Source organism: Chenopodium album, chromosome 20, assembly GCF_948465745.1.
Source record: "Chenopodium album chromosome 20, dcCheAlbu1.1, whole genome shotgun sequence".
NCBI lineage: Eukaryota > Viridiplantae > Streptophyta > Magnoliopsida > Caryophyllales > Amaranthaceae > Chenopodium > Chenopodium album.
The window spans coordinates 29,703,526-29,726,089 of record NC_137853.1 but is presented as its reverse complement, the minus strand read 5'-3'; the positions used below and the strand labels follow the sequence as shown (position 1 = coordinate 29,726,089).

Sequence of the window (22,564 nt, the reverse complement as noted above, 5' to 3'; positions counted from 1 at the left end):
CGTTTTTTGTTTAAACACAATAAAAGATGGCACAGGGCCTCTTGGTTAATTATAGTGCAACCGGTTTTCAATCTACGCTTGTGCCTTTACGTGTCAAATTGATGTTTAAACTCGGGTGTATGACTAAAGAAATCAAACACAAGTTACACAACCAAATCCGAAAACAGTTCAAGATCCAGCATGGGTAATGAAAATTTAAAAAATTCTAATACAATGTACGAGTAGGACATCAATAATATGAACAAATCATACTTTTACCTTTTAGGCTTTTAGTATCAAAAACGTACTAGCAAAAACTTCACTACGAGAATCACTCGTATATACATCTATATATACCACCCCACAAAAAATTGCCCAAGGTAGAGATTTGAACTTTAAGACTAATTACCATCACAAAATTCCCTACCAAAATCAATATTAATTCTCTCTAAGCCTCATGTATACCAAAAATTATATGAAAAATTACCCACAAAGGAAGGTAACTAAACACCCAACAATTATATAAGGCATGAGCTTGCGAGTCACAACTATGGCTTCGTTGCTTCATATAATTGCTGGGTGTTCTTTAGTTAGCCTAAGCCAAGCCTAATTGTAGACAACATTAGGTACTACTCCGTTAGGCAAAAGTATACTAATTGCTACTATCAAGTATCTGATTATCTATAAGCAACTCATTGATGAAATAGAAAGGGGGTAATTGTAGGTGTTGGCATACTGGAAGGTAAAGGACTCCCCATTGCCTAGAATTCTGCCAGCATTGACTACACAATCATCAAAACGAATACGTCTGAAGAGAGCTGGGTCGACGGGGAAGGCAGAGCTGAACCAACCACAACGGAGATGAATGTGGGCGATGTCACAACCAGAAGAGCACACATTCACGATCTCAACGGTGTAAGTGGGTATACCTGAGGGCAATGGTGCACTGGGTATTTGGCTAACGGAAAGGTCAGACTCAGAGCACTTGTTGGTATCATCCCAAAACCGGGTTGGCTCAACGCTTGGTGCTGCCCAAATTTAGAAACAAATACACGGGGTGAAAAAAGAGCGAGAATGTAATCAACTTTTAGGCAGAAAAACAACACCCATTTAAGCAAAGAACATAACAAATTTGATGTTAATAGATATATAGAATGCATTAGGCTTATGGAGACAAAATTAACTTTTTTTGAGGTTGATATGAGGTTATTGAAAAGGGACAGGGGCAAGCATAAATAATCAACTAAAAGCAAACATCATAGAATAAGTGAATTTAGTAAGGTCCCCTACATTATGGTTTATCTTTTATGCGACAATTATAGACTCGGCTTATCATTATTATTCAACTATTTATATGGTTTGCTAAAATCATTTCCAATTCATGAGTTCTGATTCCGTGGTACTACCAACTTACCAAGAACCAACTAGAGCAAGGAAATAATGTCATTCAAATAGCATACTAATTGGAGCATGAAATCGAATTAATAAATAATATACAATCTCATTCAAATCAGAAATTAACCAGATACTAAGAAAGTGTATCAATTAGAGGAGCAATTGCACTATTGTAGGTGACCATCACTATAACTTGTACATAAACTGAATAATACAAATCATTGTATCTTAAACACAAAGTCCAAAATTACACTAGCTTAAATGGATAAACAAAATACAAAGATCCAATACAGAACCAATCAATTATTACAAATTAAATAATAAAACTTGACTACAATTACCAAAAACACGAGACAAAATCAAAATTCAAATCGAAAATCACAAGTCATTGTATCCTAAACCCAAAGACCAAATTTACACCATCTTAAATCGATATACAAAAAACAAAGATCCAATTAAGAACCAATCAACTAGTACAATTAAACTTGACTACAATTATCAAAAAAAACAAGACAAAATCAAAATTCAAATCGAAAATCACGTCATTGTATCTTAAACCCAAAGTCCAAATTTACACTATCTTAAATGGATATACAAAAAACAAAGATCCAATTAAGAACCAATCAATTAGTACAATCCAACCAATCAAACTTGACTACAATTACCAAAAACACAAGACGAAATCAAAATTCAAATCGAAAATCACAAATCTAACTACTCTACTCTTTCTCTAACAACATCAAAGTAAGAACAACATTTAGAAACAAGGGAATAGTCAATAGAGATTTCAAATAAAGTTGTCCAATTCTACAAAACCAAGTCCAAAAGTGGGTTATATCATTAGTGAAAACTCCTAATTAGTTACTCAAAATTTGCTAAACATGCGCATATCCAACAAATTTAACATTAAAACAAAATTAACCTGAAATGACAATTTTCAGAATTACCCAAAAAAAAACTACTTCAAGTGGTCCCCTACCAAATATTTGTTCCCCAAAATCATACCAAAATTGATAATATGAATAGGAAAAAAATACAGCATTTTAGCATTTAACCCAATCCAATTCAACCAGGTGCAAGTTAACATAAATTAAACCCATAAATTCATCCTCAAAATAAAATTAATTTGAATGTGACAAAAATTCTAACCAAGACAAAAAATAAATATTGTACTCAATCTTAACAGTATTAGTACTAGTACAGTGGTACACCCCCTTTACCTCTGTTCATATGCGTTTCCACTACACACCGCCATTACACAAATTCCAGGCCATATACACCGAAAAAGGACACACAAACAGAGGGTAAGAGAGAGAAAGTGTAGAGAGAGAAAGTACCTAGAAGTTTCCGGTGAGGAGATGGAAGAACGTCGTTAATGGCGGATGAAATCAACCTCTTCATATGAAATCCATTGATGTTGATTTTCTTCCCTGTAAATTAAAAAAATAATAACAAAAAAATTAAAATAAAAATTATGGACCGCCATTGTTGTTTAGCTGTAACTTCAGTCGACAAAAATAAATTTCTTCATTATTTTTCAAAATTGATAAAAAATATTGGAGAAATTTTTTTGAAATGAAATTTATGAGGAAACGAATACAGATTATTCTACTTTGCACTTCCCAAAAAAAAAAAATTCAAAATTCATAAAAATTAAAATATCAGGATGCTTCATAATATTGTTAACGCAATTTCTCAAATAAAAAAAATGACGAAGAAATTTTCGAAATGAAATTTGTGATAAAAAAAAAAAAAAAAAAAGTACAGATGATTCGATAATTTTTAACAAAAATCTAGAAAAAAAATTGATAATGTGTACCAGTGTGAAGTAGAAGAATGATGAACAGCAACAACGAAAAAGCCGTCGTAACAACCGCGATTCTCCGCCACAAACCACCCGAAGAAGACGTACTCGTCGACGAACACATCGCCGTTAAACAGTGAAAATGATCGTAAAAAACAACGAACAATCGAGAGAACGTAGCAACTCGGAGCGAGTTAACTCAGCAAAAGAGACCTTCAGAAATGAGAGCTTGATGAAGAAGAAACTGGAGAAAGAGAGAGAATAAATGTATATGAAACCTCGAAAAAATGAATCAAAGGAGTAATAAATAAATGAATAAAAAAAGCGTCAGAAAAATCACATCAAACAACAAAAATTACTGTAGAAGAATAGGATTTGACTTCCTGAAGATCTCTAAATCGACGGCGTATTTTTGGAAAAGGTAAGAGAGAGAAAATGCATTGAAAATATGCATCGTTTTACGAATCAACCAAATCAGAAACTTCACGAAACCCTAGATGAGAGAAATTTGGGATTTCGACCAGATTTTATTGAAAAAAACTCAACAAAAAAAGTAGAAATGGAAGCATTTTGGAGCACAGACATTTGATTCTGCCATGTCTAAACTTAGCAAAAGCTTCAGAAAAAAAAAGTAGAGTGAAATTGTGAGAGTTAGAGAGAGAAATTTTACCCCGACAAAAGGCGCAGACGATGAGAGAGATAGTGTTGATGCAGCAGCAGCAGTAGTAGCAGAAGATGAGATAAAGGTTTAGAGAGAGAAAAAATGGTGGTTTTTTAGAGAGAGAAAACTCTAGGAAGCCATTAATGGAGTTTAGAGAGAGAAAATGAGTGGAAAGTGGGGGGTGAGGTGAGGTGTGGTGGCCTGGTGGGGGGTTGTGTTATGGAGGGAATGTTGAAATGTTATTTTACACACGAGTGGGGGGAAAGTGACACGCGCACAACCTACAAAATCAAATGATGAGGGGAATGTTAATAGGAGTATGTATGTTTATTAATTTAATTTGATTAAGGTATTTGATAAATGATGATCATATTTTATTCAATTTGTTTTGGTTTATTATTTTGATTAATTATTTAATGTTGCACGTGGTTTTGTTCTGGGTTTATTGCTGTTTTTTTTTTTTTTTTACACAAAGGTTTATTGCTGTTTTTAGTATGAATAGTTTGTCATTGATTGTGTTGATGTAGTAGTGTATCAAATATGGTGACATAGGAATTCAATCTTTATGTGTGCATAAGAAAAGAAACCAATTCCTTAAAAATATATATATAATAAATAACTAAACTACATGAATATGCGTTCCTCTAGTTTACACAATTACTTTTACTCTTTAAATAATCGTCAAAGTTTTATGTTGATATATACGAAGTATATCGATTAAATTAGGACTTATTTTAAAACGATGAGAGTATAACTAATTTAAGTTTGATAGAGGTAATATCATGTTTGGTGTTCATTTGCATGTAAACATTTCTAGTATTTACTCTGTAATAAACATATAAGTATAAGAATTGATAAGTAGACCAAACCTAACCCTATGCTCGAGAAATAAATGCTCATGCACTGATAAGGGATATATGGATTCTCGAGTAGTCCCCCCCGGACCACCCGGATCCCACGAGTGAATCGAAAGTTGGATCTCACTTGAATCGCCCCATCTATCCTCCTGAGGAGAAGTTTGGTTTCAAACCCTGGTTCGAACAAGAGGAGTACGCTATGCTAATGTGCCTTGGATGATCCACATCTCAAGTTCAGACGCTGAGGATCGTGGACTATTATCAGTAGATTTAATATACATTTAGCTTAAAATCTTATTTCAAATTAATAACATGATACTCTTACCCTTTTTGAAACCTGATACTCTCTTACCTTCTACTCCGTAATATAGGGTTAATTTATGAAGGAAAATAGGAGTAGATTGATTGTAAAAACATTATATGCATGTGCTTTATTGGTGTTATTTCCATACTACAACAAAATATCATTCTTTTTTTTTCTTTTTTTTTTTTTTTTTTTTTTTTTGGTTATGTGCGTGGATCAATTGGGGTCTTGGCCTCTTGGGGAGTAATTTTTTGAAAAATAAAAAATATAAATAAGAAGATTAGAATTCTGATTTTTTCTTTATAATTAAAATATATATATATATATATATATATATATATATATATATATATATATATATATATATATATATATATATATATATTCTGTTTTTTTTTTCTTTTTTTTTTCCCAACAAAACATCACAAAATGGGACATAGTTTTTCCTTACAAAAATGAAGTATTTTGGGTAAATTACGAAAAAAAACATAGGCTACGGAGCTTGAATTTTGTACACCAAGTGTACTCCTAACATCCCCCAATATTTTAGCACTTAGAAAAAGTAAAACATGCACTAGAATGGGACACATAAAGTAATTGGTGCAAAATTCACCATAAATAACAAGCCATAGCTTACTCAGATTTTTGACCCTTTTGAGTCAAAGTTTCAGGTCAAGCCAGGTTCAGAATGCGTTCAAATATTGATGTTAAATTAGGGATGTCATTGGGACGGATTAAGTAGGATTTAGGTGGGGATGGGTCTCAGTTTGGCAGTTGGTGGGGCAAAGATGGAGATAAAAATCATGCTCGACATAGGTGATGGGGCGGGATGGTTTTAGGTTGTACCTTCCCCATCCCTGCCCCGCCTCACCTGCCCCACTTCATACCCACATCCATATATTTTAGTAAATATAATACTTTTGTAATAAACTTTTAAAAAATAAATATGAAAAAAATGTGTGATATTAACTTTTTATCTTTCAATTTTTATTTTTTTTTATTGTAATCTATATTATGTACTCCCTTCGTGTTTTAACAAGTGTTTTACACTTATCAAATCCGGCCGTATTTTAGTAAGTGTTACACTTTCTTTTTTGGCAATCTCATGGTCCCCACCCAAACCCACTGCTACTTTTTATTTATCATATCTTTCCTCTCACATTCATTACTTTTCAATAAACTATTAACACCAATATATTTCTTTTATAGTTTTTTAATACTCCAACTACCTCACTTACCTCTTATTTTTAAGTCAATAAAATTGCCTAAAACTATGTGCCGGTCAAACTGTATCACTTAAAAACACGGAGGGAGTAGTATTGTTGTATTTGGGTGGTGTGGATTAGGCGTGTCTTGGGTGGGGACAAGGTGGGTGTAGATATTCAAGTGAAGGGTGGGGGCAAGGATGGTTTTGAAAGTGTATCCGTTGGGGGCGGAGATAGGGATGAATTTCGGACCTGCCGCGAAAATGGGATTGAAATGTCAACATCTATCTCGTCCCGCCCATTGACATCTCTCGCTAAACCTAACTATTTCAAGCCTAAAATTGCAGGTTTTTTTGGGCTTTTTTTTTGAATTGGCCAAACTTTTATGTTGCCCAACAAAAGAGAATAAAATAAATTTTATCCCCAAATCTGGCCCAAAAAATTGTCCAATCCTAGTATTTTTTGGGCTGGGTCGGGCTGCCTTTGATCAGCTTTAGTTTTGAGTAGCTATTAGGTCTAGAGGCAATTACAGGACAAAGATAGCCAATATGTTGAGATGGTGGGAAGGTAGGGTGGGCAAGGCATTACGCACGATTGATATTGGTTCAGCATTATTGGTAGGGGTGTAAGTTGGATGGATTGAATTAGAATAATTGAATTATTTGGACTTGAATATTTTAAGCCTAAGTCCAAACTAAAATTCACAAGTTTGATCCAATTCAATTCAAATAATTTTTTTAAAGTCCAAATCTATTCTAGTCCAATCCATTAAACCAACACAATTTGATTGTGACATGACCCTACCCGTCCTTAACTGAACACATTGATTTTCTTTCTAAATTTTGCAAACAAATTTATTCCCATTACTATTGTTTATAACCTATAACCAAACCGACCATTAATGTGGTTTGTTTTAGACCATGCTTGACTAATTTTGTGAATCGCTAAACGACGCCCACAAATTTATCACATCGCCCGCATTTAATGAATGAAATTACAATGTTACCCCTAGTGCCAAACCGCCAAACAACCGCCACTACTGCCCACCTCCGCCTAATAACCACCCTCACCACTGTCCACCACCACCCAACAACCACCCCCACCACAGTCCACCGCCGCCCAATAACCACCCCCCAAATGTCGCATCTCCACTGCGGATGACTAAATAATTTTTTTTTTGCCGGAAAATGCTCCAACCGCCCTAAAAAAGCGATTTGACCATGGTCAAACCGCTCAGGCAATACGGTTTGACCGTGGTCAAACCGCCCAGGCTAGGCGGTTCAACCATGGTCAAACCGTATTGCCTAGGCGGTTTGACCGTGGTCAAACCGTTTTTTTTTTGGCGGTTTGACCGTGGTCAAACCGCCTAGGCAATACGGTTTGACCATGGTTGAACCGCCTAGCCTGGGCGGTTTGACCACGGTCGAACCGCCTAGCCTGGGCGGTTTGACCACGGTCAAACCGTTTTCCCTAGGCTGTTTGACCATGGTTGAACCGCCTAGACAGGACGGTTCGTCTACTTTTCCGGCGAAAAAAATAAAGCGGTGGTGGTGGTGATTTAAAGTGGTGGATGTTGTTTTACGTCGGTGGCAGTGGCGGTGGTGGTGTTGGGTGGTGGTGGTGGTGATTTTAAGTGAGGAGAGAGAAAGAGGTTAAGTTAGAGATTGGGGGTAATAACGTAAATTCATTCATAATTTGCGGGCGATTTGAGTAATTTGCGGGCGTCGAATAACAACCCCCCTAATTTTAGAGGAAAGAACCTACATTTGATTAACAATGTGGTTTGTTTTAGTTTGGTTAACTATTGATTTTAGTGGAAAGAACCCACATTTGATTAACAATGTGATTTGTTTTGGTTTAGATTAGCCCCTGCTTACTTTGGTAGATGTTAGTACACGAATGTCACCAAAAAGTGGACTAACTTAGCCTATTGTGAACATCAACCAACATCCCGTCAAAAAAAAAAAAAAAAAAAAAAAAAAAACAGTTCTTGGGGACTCAATCCTTGCTTGCTATTTCAAGTTTAACTTTTAACTTTGACAAGGTAAATGGATCGGTAAAATAAAAATCAAAGGACTCCTGAATACTACGACACATTCCTGCAAATTTCTATCATTCATCAAGACATTATTGGAATTTATCCAATTACAGTTCCACACATTCAGTACAATTATTCTCCTTTGTATGAGCAAAGGATTAGTGCGCTATTCAATCCTAAATGATGACTGCAACACAAAGTCACCATTTAAGTACATGGCCTCAGCTCTCTCCACAGATTCAAATCCTTGGTTTCTTCGGTTCAGTTAAAAATCCAAAACTGAGGAGTCCTTTTGTCCAGAGTTTGAAAAGAAGTACAGACGGTTACTGGTAGATGATGTAGAGACTATCTTCTAGGTGTTATAACTACAGCTAACGATATTCTGTACTTCTGTAGTAAAGCTACAGATCATGGTTTCAGTAAATTATCAGTTTTGCTGAGGCCCAAGGCATGCAGCTGTGCTAGAGGAGAGCTGTTCCTGCCAATACTTCCTTTCACACCACCAAAAAGAAAAAAGGATTCGTATAATACAAGCTTACAAAACCTCCCAACTCAGGCACTTGCCCACCTAATACCACACTTGAACAAGTTTGTTACCAAGAACAACAAAGAATAACGCTGATATACTACTAAAATTTACATGCCAGATGATTGATGATACACATATCTTCCAAGTCCCACCATGTACACTGCTATTGCTGAATAAGGTTGCAACAAGGACATATCTACAGCTCCCTCACACTATTGCATGATTGCAGTCTATACACTAACGCCTTCCATTAGAAGAATTCATGTTGTCAAGTTGCATCACTCTCCCGCGCAACTCTTCAATTGTGTTGGATGCATCCTGCTTGGCAAAAAAGATAAAATGAGCATATTCACAACACCAGATATTGCACTATTATTTTTATGCTGTAAAAAAAAGCAATGACATAAATTTATAAGTGAAAGAACAAACCCTTAGTCTTTTTCTCAGATTTTCCTCTTCAACATCTCGTCTGTCTCTCTCCTCTGAGAATATGTCAATTAGACTCTCCTGCTCCTTGTTGAGCTCCTCAATTTTACATTCCGCTTCATGGAGCTGTTAATCATATAATTAAAAATTAAGGGAAAAGATTATTTCAAAAAAACAGACGCTCCACAGTTACAGACAAGAAACCGTGATTTTTATCATGTCCATTCACAAGAGGGAGCCATACAAGAGGAACTGTGATATTTATTGCATGGTTTGAGATTTGTCACTAGAATCATTTTAATATTTCACCAATTAGAAAGAAAGCGTAGCATGTGTCACAAGAACAAAAGTGGGGCAAAGCAAAGATTCATGCAAGGCTACAACCATCTGATTCCTACCACAGTAAAATAGAGTGGGGGAAAAGCAATCAATATCAAAGTACAGAAAGGAGAATTCAGAAAAGGAGGTTGATACTGTAAGGAGTCAATAAGTTGCAAGAAACAATTTCGAAAATAAGATAGATTAATCGAATTTGAGCAGCTAGAGTTGGGAAGTTTGTTCGCACTGACTAGTTGGTATTACATATTCTACCTTTGTCTCAAGTGATTTGCATTTGCCTCTTTCAAATTGCAAGTCGCGTTGCAAAGCATCCAGCTTCTCCCCATTGTTCCCCTCCAACCTAAAATAAATAAATAAATAAATAAAAATGTAAGCATAAAAAAGTGCATCTGAATGTCATTATGCCATATCATATTATATCAGTAAAGATCCTCTGTCCTATTTCATGTCTCAACTTTAGACTCAAACTCTTCTCACTTGCTTCATCACCAACATTACAGTTTTGATGCAGAAACCAATAAGACAAAAGATTAGACATTAAAAGAAACAATGAACAGAGATGGTCTGGACTCTGGAATCAGAATCAAGCTCAGTTCGACTTTCCTACCTTTCTTTCAATACACGATTCTCCTCTTTCAACTCATCCAAAACTTGCAACTTCTCTTTCAATACACGATTCTCCTCCTTCAGCATATCCAAAGCTTGCAATCTTTCTTTCTCCTCTTCTGACTGAACCAAAACTTGCAAATCAGAGGAGGACGTGGGATCCATAGCACCATTAGCATTTTTTTCCTGTCAAAAGTATTTGAAAAAGAAAGATGGAAACTCATTAGAAACTCAACCTGTTACGCCAAAAAAGGAAACTCTCGGAATTAATTTAGCTTTCAGATATCTAGCAGGCATGATGACAACAAGAAAACCCAAACCTCGCTCTAATACGACCACCTTAATTTTACCAACCTAGCCCATGAATTTCATCAACGCAACATTTGCATTGTATATAATTCAATTTGTTTACACTTTATAATATTTGAGTAAAACAGCACTCAATTTTAGAATTCAAGAATTCTTCGGTCAGAGCTCCAACTCCATATAGATATCTAGGAAAGACTTGCCTTTTCAAACTGCACATGGACAGACCATTTTCGCCCTCATTTAAGTAAACAGAAACATTTCAAAAAAGAGAAAACTCAATAGATAAAATTTTCACTCTACACTATCTCTAATCCATTTTCATATATGACTTCATAGCCACATCCTACTTTTGACATGAAGAATCATCTGCTCATGCAATAACCAGTTCTTCCAAAGTGAGCATGCATCTAAGAGAACTGTGCACAAATCGATTATATACTGACAGAAATGTGAATATACCTGTTGTACTGCACAGCTCGTTGTTCCCGAAGGAAAAGCTTTTCCTGACTGGCCTTTGTCCGACTGGTCTTTGTCAGGAGTCTTCAATGTTGAATGACTAGTTTCAGGAGTCTTCAATGTTGAATGACTTTCAGGAGTCTTCAATGTTGACAGACTAGCTTCATTAACTCTCTTCCTTAAAACCCTAGGTAGCTCATAATTTTCAGAAGTATCTTCCATAGACGGTGATGATGGCTCTTCAGAACTTTCTCTAACTCTGGCAGTGCGGCCATTCCCATATTTCTCATTCACTGATACATGTTTTCCCGAAGTTTTCTCTCCATTCTTGTCAGATGATTGCCCATTTCCATATTTCTCATTCACTGATATATGTTTTGTCGCTGTTTTCTCTCCAGTCTTGTCAGATGTACGACCATTTCCAAATTTGTCATATTTTCCCACTGTACTCCCTCCATGCTTGTCAGATGAACGAGGGGAATAAAGCTTATCATAATCCACGCCTCTCCCTTTGCTTTTAGCACGTGATGATGATGGAGTGTAATCAGGAGAAGATTCTGCCATCACCGGTTCAGAATATGAAAACCATATATTAAAACTCAAACCCCTTTTCCGTAAGATAAAAATTCCAGCTCATCTTATTTCAATTTTTATTTATTTATTTATTTATTTTTTATTATTATTATTATTTTTGTTTTCGGGAGGAGGGGGATAGTACATACACGTTTTCTACATTTTCTCCCTACTGCGTTCTTTTAATTTAAAAAATTTAGACTTTAAATAAACTATACCCAAATTAATATAGGAAAAAATTGTCCACAATAATCCGAACTTTGCCTCATTCGCCCAAAATAATCCCAACTTATCATATTTTATAATCCCAACTTTATACCCCTTTTATTTTAAATAGTCTCAAATGAATTGAAACCGGTTAAATAGGTTAATATTTGTGATTTGAGATTATTTGCATACATGTCGCCACGTGATTGGTCAAAATTAAAAATAAAAAAGTAAAATTGATTATTAAAAAAAACCACCACCACCACCTTAGCCACAGCACCCCAGCCACCACCATCCCCACCGACACTCAAACCCAGACCCTGGAACCATCACCCCCACCACCACGGAGAGTCGGAGACCCTGAAACCACCACTACTACACCATCCCAACTCTAAAAACACCATATCCCACGGTCCCACCCAAACCAAACCCGAAATCACCTACCTACCATCTACCAGATCTGAAACAGGACGGGAGAATGGGAGAGGAGCCAGAAACGGGGCAAGGGACGAAAAATGTGCAGGGAAGGAGAGGAAAGTGGGCGGGGGAAGGGGAAGAGGGCCGGAAAATGGGCGAGGGAAGGGAAGGAGGGCCATAAAATAGGAAAATGAAGGGTAAGGGGTAAAGGACGGAAAATGACGAAGAAAGGGGAGGAGGGCCGGAAAATGGGCGGGAAAGGGGATGGGGGCCGGAAATGGGACGGGGAAGGGGAGGGGTGCCGGCGGCAGCAGCCTCCCGAAAGTGGCAGGGGATGCCGGCATGCCACAAAGTTTGAGTTTTAATATTTTTTTTAAAAGGATTTTTATTTAATTTTTTTACCTATCATGCGCCGACACGTGTTAGAGTAACTTGACCACTTAAAGTAAATTCATATTAAAGTTGGGATTATTAAAAGATAATCAAATGTTGGGAATATTTTGGGCGAATAAGGCAAAGTTCGGATTATTCTACGCAATTTTTCCATTAATTTATTACAAATGGTTTAGTATATAATGTAATTTGAAAATATAAAACAGGAAATCTAATTTTGTCAGCTTTGGATGCATATTGATATCTTATTATTTATAATGGTTTTTTTAGATATTAAAGAATAGAAGGCATTAAGAACCCCTCCTATCGAGAGACAATTCTTATGCATACATTTGTACACCAATTAACAAAATAAGTTTTGGAAATAATTGATCACTTAAAAATTGTAAATTTTTAAGTCTAGTCAAGAAGTAACAGTAAAATAGCAACCCACTAATAATCAACCACAAGTTAACTTTCAGTCAGGCATAAATGATAAGTATATACCTCTGTCTTCAGCTTCTATTTGTTTCTTGTTGATTCTAGGTGCATAGCCAATCTTATGACAGTAAGTGCGCCTGAACAAAGAATAATAACAACGTTTAGATCTGATGAAGAATATAATAAAGCAGAAATAAGCGTTGGGTGAGATAGCAGACCAATAGTTTTTCTGCATTTGCACCAGTTTATTTTCCAGTCTGGCAAGAACTGTAGTGCGCTCAAACCCTTGCTTATCATGAGCTGGCTCAACAAAGTTTGCTTCTAGCACACCTGTAAAACATATTTTGGCTCAGAATGCTGAACTAGATTCAACATAAAGGAGTAATGAAAGCGAGAAAGCATCACCTATGACACCTCGGCCATCACTTCCAGCAGCGCTCCAGACCCTCCAGAAAGGCTAATGCAGCAAAAGTAACCAAGAAAAAGCTCAATCAGATGCAAAGTGTTTATGTAGGAAATCAAACTACGAGTAATAAAAGTATCCACATAACATGTGAAAATCAGAATCATGAAAATGAGGAATCAAGCGACAAAAACGAGAGGAGATGTTACGAATAATGTCTCCATGGTTAAGATGAACACCATATATGAGAAAACACTAGAAGGTAACACTAAAAGACATGTAACTAACCTTTATTAGACGGTTCTTATGATAAACATTAAATCCTTGAACATCAATATGAGCGGTCGCGTCTTTCACAAATCCAATAGTGACAATAGCAACCATCTACAATTAGACACACAAAATGCAATGAGCGAGATAGCAGTAAATGTAATTAAAGATGAACATTAGTAAGTGAATAATTACATCTGCATTCCTGGGAACACCATCAGCACCAGGCTGGGGACGGTACGTAACCTCCTGGCTCATCATCATGTCATTCACTACGTTGTGGTGCTCAACATCTTTTCCTCGAATGATCATGCGGTATCTTGGTGGAAGTCTGAGATATAGAATTGATGCATAACTCTGGAGATTGAAAAGAAGGAGTATAGTTAGAAAGGGACACTGCTAAAATAATACTAATGTCCTCACTCCTCAGACAGTCAGATCTCCACAATTTGCAAAAATTAATCAAATAGAAGGGAAAGCAACAGCGAAAATCTAGAGAACCATGTACACAGAGTCGATCTATGTATTCATGAAAAAAGCTGAATGCAAAAATTAATCATATAGAAGGGAAAGCAACAGCGAAAATCTAGAGAACCGTGTACACAGAGTTGATCTATGTTTTCATGAAAAAAGCTGAAGACAAGAATCACCTTCCCCCTCCAACCCCAACCCCCCCAAGCCTAATAAAACCAAGCATCAGGGAGCAAAGATTGTATACTTGAAAAAAAACTGCTTAGCAAAGAACAAAATAGAAATACAGGGAAAGTGGAGGAAAAGATAACAAGGGCTCACTGTCTGAAGAAAGCACTAAAATATTATATTAAAAAAAATATATAAAAATAAAAATAAAAAAACAAGAGGAAGAATTTTCCTAGCCAAGTGTTTAATTTTATGAAAAATTAAAAAACCGCCATATCAAAAGCATTCATTCAATGAATTATGTTTCTTGTGGCCTTGTGGGAGGAGGATAAAAAACAAAACTCAGTAACAGAGAATATGAATAATGTTTTATCTATCATCACTTCAACTATCTAACAATTAATTTCCATGTCCAGGCTTTCAGTCAAAACGATACAAACATGTTCAAAACTCCGTGCTTCCTAGTCTACAGTAATCACTGAGATATTCATCTAAAAAGTTGGACATCATATGAAGCAACTCACATTGATTTGCCAAGTAATTAAAAACTTTAACATTACACAAATAAATATCAAAAGCAGTATCAATTACCCTTAATGAGTGCCTGTAAGTCAAAAAATGTTTAGAATTTGGGTATTCCTTTGCCATTTCTACACTCTTCTCATCTCTGTTGACACCCCTAATTTGAATATCCTGTCATTTCACATCATCAATATTGTTTACAAGTGGAAAAAATAAAGACAATAGAAAAAAATACTAGGGAAATATACAGTTCAATAAATAACAAACTTACATGTGGATCAGAGTTGAAGTCAAGTTCCAGTAGTCCTTGATCATCCTCCCAGAGGTTGTATATGATTATTCGTGTACCATGGTCTTTCATTAAATTAAACTGCAGCAGTGCAAGATCATTTTAAAAAAAGAGTGGTTGTTTAGGATGTAAAATTAAAAATTCATACCACAAAAAGACCACAGAGCCTTAAGAATTAAGATAAACTAGAAAATTTTAACATACGACTAGGAATTAAAGTTGGTCTGAAATAGAAAACACAAGATATTAAACTACAGCTTTATACTTGAAATATATCATGCTTTAATATGAGTCAAAGTGGATATAAACTGCTCTGTGGCTCTGCAGTCTGTACCCTCAAATCCATTTACAAGAAGAATGGGAGCTTGAAAAGAAAAGCCAAAATTCCAAATACAAGATGGTTACCAACGATTCACCTTGCAACAACTAAAAAGTGAATAATTACCTGTTGGAGGAGTTCAGTTTCACTTGAATACGGTGACCAGTTTATCATTGTATCAACATTTCTTTTCCAATCATCAGCAGAGGACCGCATCATCTTCTGCCATTCCCTCTCTCTCATTTCATAGTCAAGCTTTAAATCCAACAGCAAAGTAGACAGGATTAGAAAAGTGCAAAAGATATACTTATCAGAAAACACACAAACAGAAAATTTATATTGGATAATATATAACACCAACTCTGGTTTAAAGTCAAGGGCATATTTCAAGTATTTCAGAACTAGCAAGGGAACAATGAACCACAACAACTTCATGAGCAGGTCTCAGAGTTACAAAACAAGTTATTGAAACCAAAGCAACTGATACTTTGATGATTTGATTGTATGTTGGGTCAAATGGCCCCCAAAGAATCTACAATTATACCATAAACCAAAACTCATTTATTGATTAAATGCATTCTTAAGGAAAATGGAAGTAGAGGCAATAGATTTAGAAGTGGTTTCCTTATATTATTCTTCATTTTTAACGTAAAGAGCAACATATATATGCTAGACACAACAATAACATAAAAGAGCATGTTGACATTACAATGGGAACTACGATGTCTTCCTTTCCTGTGCTTCTCAAAAATGTGTACGACAGCAACCCAATGCTTTGTGTGACACTGAAATGTACAAGAACATAAAATCAGAAATTATTAGATATTTGACATACAGATGATGGAAACTATAAATACTTACACGCTCATACAAGGAAAGAGAATATAAAATGTAGGGAGACAATGACCAACAAGAAAAGCATTTCTGCCCCTATTGTAACCATTGGTTATATCGCTACAGGGATCCTTATTGTCCAGTCTAGTTGGTCAGAAGAGGCAAATGTCAAAATCTTCAGTATTATGTAGGAAATCAAGACATAATTTGAGCACACAATTCGTCAAAAAAACTCGAACTTCAACACCATTCTAATCTCCTCAATTTGCACTAGACTTGGGTGTGTGCAGAGTACAAGGTTTATCATTTAGTACAAGAATCAGACTGAGTTTCCCTAAAGCAAGAAACTGCCACAAGATGACCATCTCAACAGGACTTACTGGATAGTTTCATACCCTCTTCAATCAAATTTCTATGTTTCTCCATTCATACATCACTTAGTCCATCAGTCATCTCTAAACTACATTCTTTACAATAAATCAAGTGTATGAATCAGGAACTTCAATTCCAGATCAGATAATTGAATTTACTTAGTTTTTCCAATTTGCAAAATTAAGGGATGTTGTGAGATTCATCATTAAAACCTACACCAAATCTCTGTACATAGGGTTTCTGGATCAGATGATTAAATTTACTTATTTTTTCCAATTTGCAGAATTAAGGGATGTTGTTGTGAGATTCATCATTAAAACCTAAACCAAATCTAAGCACATAGGGTACACAGGAAATGCTTGATTGATATATTATGCTAGTCATTAAATGAGATACAGAACAGTTGCAACTTGCAACAAAAAAAATAGTATATCTCAATCAAATGCCTCATCACAAAGACCTAAATAGATAAGCAATTCTGAAGCCTTCACTCTTCACCTTGCACTTGAAAACAGTTTTCATCATTTTTACAAGCTGTTCACAAGTGGCTGTCTAAAAGTGATGACATTGAAAGACAAATATAAGTTCCATATGAAGCATAACTAGTAATGAAAACTATATGAAAATAAATAGACATATTTGTGTAGGACAAGCATCCTCATGTGTACATAATGAAACATAATTTCTGCGTTAAAATTAGAGACGAAGCAGTAAAATGCTTATCTAGGATAAACTTGTCAAACATAGGTTTCAAGACTAAAGCATATCTTAATGGATAAAGTCAACCTTAGAAACTTAGTGGCTCCACATATGTCCTGGTACATGTAATTCTGTAGAAAATCTATAAGGGAATCCAAACTGTGACACAGAAAAACAAAATTTACTACGAGAAAAATTAGCAATTTTCAAACAAACCTTTTACCATCTTTTCCACAGCTGCGTGAGAAGACAATAACATCAGCTCCAAGCCTCATAGTACTTGTCTTGAAACCATTGCCATCTTGAAAGATAACAGATAAGAACATGTCAACAGTATAACACAACATACGAACCAGACACTTACTGAAAACAAAGATATATACAGCAAAATTCACTTACATTGCCCAATTGTATTCGCCAATTTGCTCTTTGCAGAGTACCCCAAGGACATACATTGACGCATTTTATCAGGATCCATCCCACCACCATTATCTATATGAAAGGTTACCAACAAACTCAGAAAAAGTTTGAGATGATTAAATACATAGCAATTCAGCATTTAATAGCCACATTGATTATAATGATGAAACCACATCATAAGAATTCAGTATATCAACTAAAAGCCATCACTCATCATAAAAAAATGAGGTCGTGATAATTTTATACCCAGAAGTTCCAAGTAGATTTCATTAATCATTGTAAGAGGCATATGATGGCCAAATAGATTCAAAGTTAGAACATGAAGTGAAACATTTGATTCCCATGAACATGAATGCCTATAACAACACTGCATCAAAGAGGCATGCTACCACTTCAATAGTTCAATCAGTACCTTCAATCAGCAACATTTGATTCCCATCTTTCTTGTTTATAAGCATATCTACATTGACAAATGTTGCTCCATTGCAGACCTAACAGTAAAAAATCAGAACCTCAGTCATTGCAGACAAAGTAGACACTCTAGACAGGACATGTATTCAATAGTTAATCATACACAGAGAGGCCAAGTACCTCATCCAATGAATTGTCCAACAGCTCCGCAAAAGCTACACCGAAAAGTGAATTCAATAATCGCATTAGATAAACAAGAGAAGAGAGAATTGAGAAAATAATAATACAAACATTTAGAGATTATGCAGATACAAGACTTCCACAGATAAAACATGTAGAATGTTCTTACCTCCAAGAGCCCACTTATGACTTGTGGCATTAGAATGCAGAAACTTGGGGTGAACCCTAACATGATCCATTCCACCTGCAAAATGAATAAAAGAAATTAAAACCCGTATCCTGTTAATGATGGATTAAAAGTTAAATCACAGTGAAGGTTATTTATCACTTGCAGGACCAGACAATAGTGATCCCAGAAAGCACTGAATTGAAAGAAAGAGAGCATAAAGTTCAGATTTCAAATGTAAAGGTCTATCATGACAATTTAGTTGCCTAATGGAACAATCAGGTAACTCGATAATCCATAAATGTTCTCCATTAATGTGAAGGGCATTGGTTTTGTCCCCTTACTCCATCAATGTAAGTCATTCTCTATAATTTATAAAAATATGCTCTCCATTAGGGGTTCTTTGTTCTGTCAAGTAGCTCAATTAACATAGGAAGAACTTGAGCTTTTGTAGATCATGGGGCTATTGAGTATAGAGGCTGTAATCAATTAGAACTTCGTTCGGTATACAAATTCAAATTTTAAGCAGCAATCCGCTTTTTTTAGAAACCAACCCAACACCATTATGAAATATCAAAAGGAACACATAACCACATTGGGTGTACGAATCGCATTAATATTAAAAAAAATACCTTCTAGAGAAAAATAATACTTTAATCTTCAGATGAATAACCATAACTCATGTTCAAAGCAAGACCTCTCTATTATGCAAAGAACCCCATGAAAAATAACCATAACTAAAGTGTCCTTAGTTAGGTGTATAACTCAACAAGCATTCAGTACCCTAAAAGATTCACTTATTTCCAAGTTTTAAATCTTCCATACCAGTATTAAAAATCACAAATGCACCACAAAACCGTATTATCTCTCTCCTTTCGGCACGAAAACCTTCTCCAGTTCATAAGAGAAACTCAATTTGCAACGAAAATCCTCCACAATTCATGACAAAAACTCACAAATTAAACAATCAATCAACAACAATCACAATTTACCATTCAAATTCTCATTAAACCACTACAATAATCATCCTCAACCCTTAAATTTACATGAAAATAAAATACTACCAACTAATTCAACTTCCCATTAAAAATTCCCTCCAATTACTTCCACTAAAAACACATTACAGTCCAAAATCAACTTTCAATTAAAAACACTATAATTCTTCAAGCAAAGAATTTTCACACATTTACTTAAATTTCCACAACAATCAAAAAAACCTAAAAACAAACAAATTTAAAAAAACACAAAATTAAATCAAACCCAGAAGAAAAAAAACCTGTATTATTATCCCACTTAGCACAAGGAGCACCCTCATAATCACCCGCCTTCCAAAACTGCTTACTCCCCTGCGAACTCGCCGGAACCGCCGCTAACGGCGGCGGAAGTAGCAAAGAAGATTCCGGCAACGGCGGAATAGGATCGAGAAACCCCGGCGGAAGAGACCCATCAGCAACCTTCTGCTTCTTCGCCGGAAAACCGCCATTAGAGGAGCTCAAACCTCTCTTCTCGGCGCCAAAATCGCCGGCGTCATCGTCGTCGCTGAGATCAATGACGGGAGCAGGCGCCGACGAAGGAGTTGCGGCATTGACGGCTCTGTCTCGCATTCGTTGGAAGAGAACTTCGTATTCTTGCTTGACTTGTACATCCATGGCGGAAGATTTTTGCATGGAAGAGAGAGAAAGTGGAAGAAAGAGGAGAGAGAAAGTCAATTGAGTTGAATTGAATTGAATTTTTAGATCAGCAGAAAATAAAAGGGAAGATGGAAAGAAAAAAAAAAGTCGGTTTTTTTTTTTTTTTTTTTTTTTTTTTTTGTGTTCAAATTTGATGTACTCGTAATAAAATAAAGGAAGTTGAGAAGAAAAGTGTTTTAAAAGGAAAAAAAATAAAGGGGATATTTACGGTAGATTTTTTTTTTAATTTTCTTTTTTATTTTTGGGTAACGACTGAGTGGTAATTATGGCAGATTGGCGGGGTAATTAAACGTTGCTTTTGAGAAGGTTAATGACGAGTAAGATTATGAGAATTGGGGCGGTTCGATTGGGTTGTTGTGAATTTATTGATTAATGGCTCTACCAAAAAAAAAAATTGATTAATGAATGGGATTAACATTTGGTTGGTCTAATTAATCGTATTAAAGATGTCAAAAGATTATTATGAATTTTTCGTGATAAAATTATTTAATTTAAGAGTTAAATCGAATTGGGGATTAAAATTTATGAAGAACCCTAAATTTAAGATTAAATATAATTTAATTTTAAAATTAAAAGGACCACATTAAGTTAATTCAATTTTAACAAAAATATTTTGTTTTAATTAAAAATCAATCAAAAAAAATGTACTCAGACAGCAGGAAAAGGGGTGTTTAGGGTACGACAGTAGCGGCTAGGTGGCGCTGCCACGGCGACTGCCACACCAGGTGGTCTAGGAGGGAGGGCGGGGCTTGGCAAGAGGCTCGGACAGCAGGAGCAGCCACAACAGTGTCGCGCAAGTGTTGCGTGTGCTGCTGTTGCTGCCTTTGTGTCGCTGCTGTGCAGCGTACACCACAAGGTGTACGACCACCGTGGCTGGCTTCGGGTGGCCACACCACGGTGGCTGGCGCACTTTTTTTCAAAATTTTTTCATTATTTTATTTTATTTTTATAAAATCAAATTTCAAAATTTAAAAAGGATAAGTTTTGATTTTGAAAAGATAATTACCAAAATTAAAATTGTTAATTTTGTTAAATTTGGATAATTATGGAGCAAAATATTCTATTTGGATAATGATTGATTAAATAATATGATTATTCCATAATTATTTTAGGATATTCATTGATTTAAAATATTGTGATTGGCTAGACAATTAGGATAGAATCTCCTAAACTAGTAAGGATAATCATGGGAAATAAATATGATTTATCTTCCATAATTAAAATATGATTTGATTCTATCTCATAATTAAATAAGAATGCATGATATTTTATGATTGGTCATGAATAATATATGATATTATCTAATTGCTGTAATTAATTAAAATATGAGATATTTAGGAGCCACATTTCCTTAATTGTGAACAAACATTTGATGTTATAGTTTAGGAAAGCATGATGAGTGATTTATTATATGGCATTTTATAATATATGATTTTATTTATTGCTATACATAGACTAGTATGGCCCATAGATCTTAAATACGATATGCGCATCGTGACGTATTTTTGTAATCTACATACGGTCTGCGTACCGTTAAGTTTTTTTTTATAATTTATATTATTTTATTTAAGTAGTAGATAGAATAGAATAGTATTACAGGTTGCAATTGATCCAAGAAGCCAATGGAGTGAAGGCCCAAAGGAGCAAGGTGGATAAGATCCATGAAGATTCAAGTGGGAGCTTTTGGCTTTGTTAGTTTTCTTAGGATTATGGGGTCATACTATGTCATGTTTTATTTATGCATTAGTAGATTATGCATGTTAGATTTGATTGATGCTTGTGATGATGCGTTAGAGTTTACTAAATTAATCACAAACATAATAAATCTAGGTCCTGGTAATATTGAGGTTACTTTTCCCATTAAAAACCCGATAAACCTTTGATATTTATGATGGGTCATGCCAAAGCTGGGTGTCATATTATATCTTGGGAGAGTTGGGGTAAATCAAGTTTTACAATTTTAATTGGTTATACTCAACAAGATTACCTAAAGAGTTTAGAAACTTGAAGCAAAGGGTAATAATTGAACATGTGATGATTAATTATTCAACTAAGAATTACAAGAGTTGTAATCAGTAAAGAGTTTACTCACCTTGAAAATGTGATGGTTGATGGTAGCTAGGGTCAAAGTCCGGTCAATTATTGCACAAATAAAGGGTCTTGGAATCATTTAATTCAATAGGGATCAGTTAAAAATTGAATGAATGCTTTAAAGTCACCAAATTATATCGTTTATGGTACTTTAAATTTATTAAACATAATTATTGAACTTTGCCTCGTTTTGTTTTTTGTTTGTACATGAATAACCTTAACGACAACACTATTTTGCCAACGAAACTAAATTTAAGGCTGAATCTCAGAAATTTCAGGGAATGGGAAAACGAGCTGAGAAATGTTCTCAAAAGCCAAAAGCTTGAAGCTCGTTTATATA

General features: G+C 35.2%; 1 protein-coding gene and 1 pseudogene across 1 annotated transcript; both read right to left on the bottom strand.

The window, feature by feature from the left end:
• Positions 1-660: 660 nt before the first annotated feature.
• On the bottom strand, positions 661-3,302 carry LOC145596999 (TPD1 protein homolog 1 pseudogene; annotated as a pseudogene).
• A 5,275-nt stretch (positions 3,303-8,577) lies between these two features.
• LOC145598215 (protein MICRORCHIDIA 7-like) lies at positions 8,578-20,178 on the bottom strand. The gene is made up of 20 exons (XM_081654536.1): positions 19,719-20,178; positions 18,446-18,520; positions 18,277-18,311; positions 18,098-18,176; positions 17,665-17,757; positions 17,482-17,566; positions 16,070-16,145; positions 15,487-15,615; positions 15,024-15,122; positions 14,822-14,923; positions 13,787-13,948; positions 13,610-13,705; positions 13,324-13,375; positions 13,137-13,248; positions 12,985-13,055; positions 10,912-11,465; positions 10,145-10,329; positions 9,790-9,877; positions 9,202-9,324; positions 8,578-9,090 (listed from the first exon to the last, which is right to left on the bottom strand). The coding sequence occupies exons 1-20, from the start codon at positions 20,107-20,109 to the stop codon at positions 9,010-9,012; spliced, it is 2,688 nt and encodes an 895-aa protein (XP_081510662.1). The 5' UTR covers positions 20,110-20,178; the 3' UTR covers positions 8,578-9,009.
• Positions 20,179-22,564: the final 2,386 nt, after the last annotated feature.

What these genes read in the sequence shown, in the direction of transcription:
- LOC145598215 (XM_081654536.1), bottom strand. Translation starts at nt 20,109, where the DNA reads ATGCAAAAATCTTCCGCCATGGATGTACAAGTCAAGCAAGAATACGAA. An exon ending in ACTTCAACTCTGATCCACAT is followed by an intron (nt 14,924 to 15,023) that starts GTAAGTTTGTTA and finishes GTGAAATGACAG; the next exon opens with GATATTCAAATTAGGGGTGT. An exon ending in AATAGAAGCTGAAGACAGAG is followed by an intron (nt 11,466 to 12,984) that starts GTATATACTTAT and finishes CGGTGATGGCAG; the next exon opens with AATCTTCTCCTGATTACACT.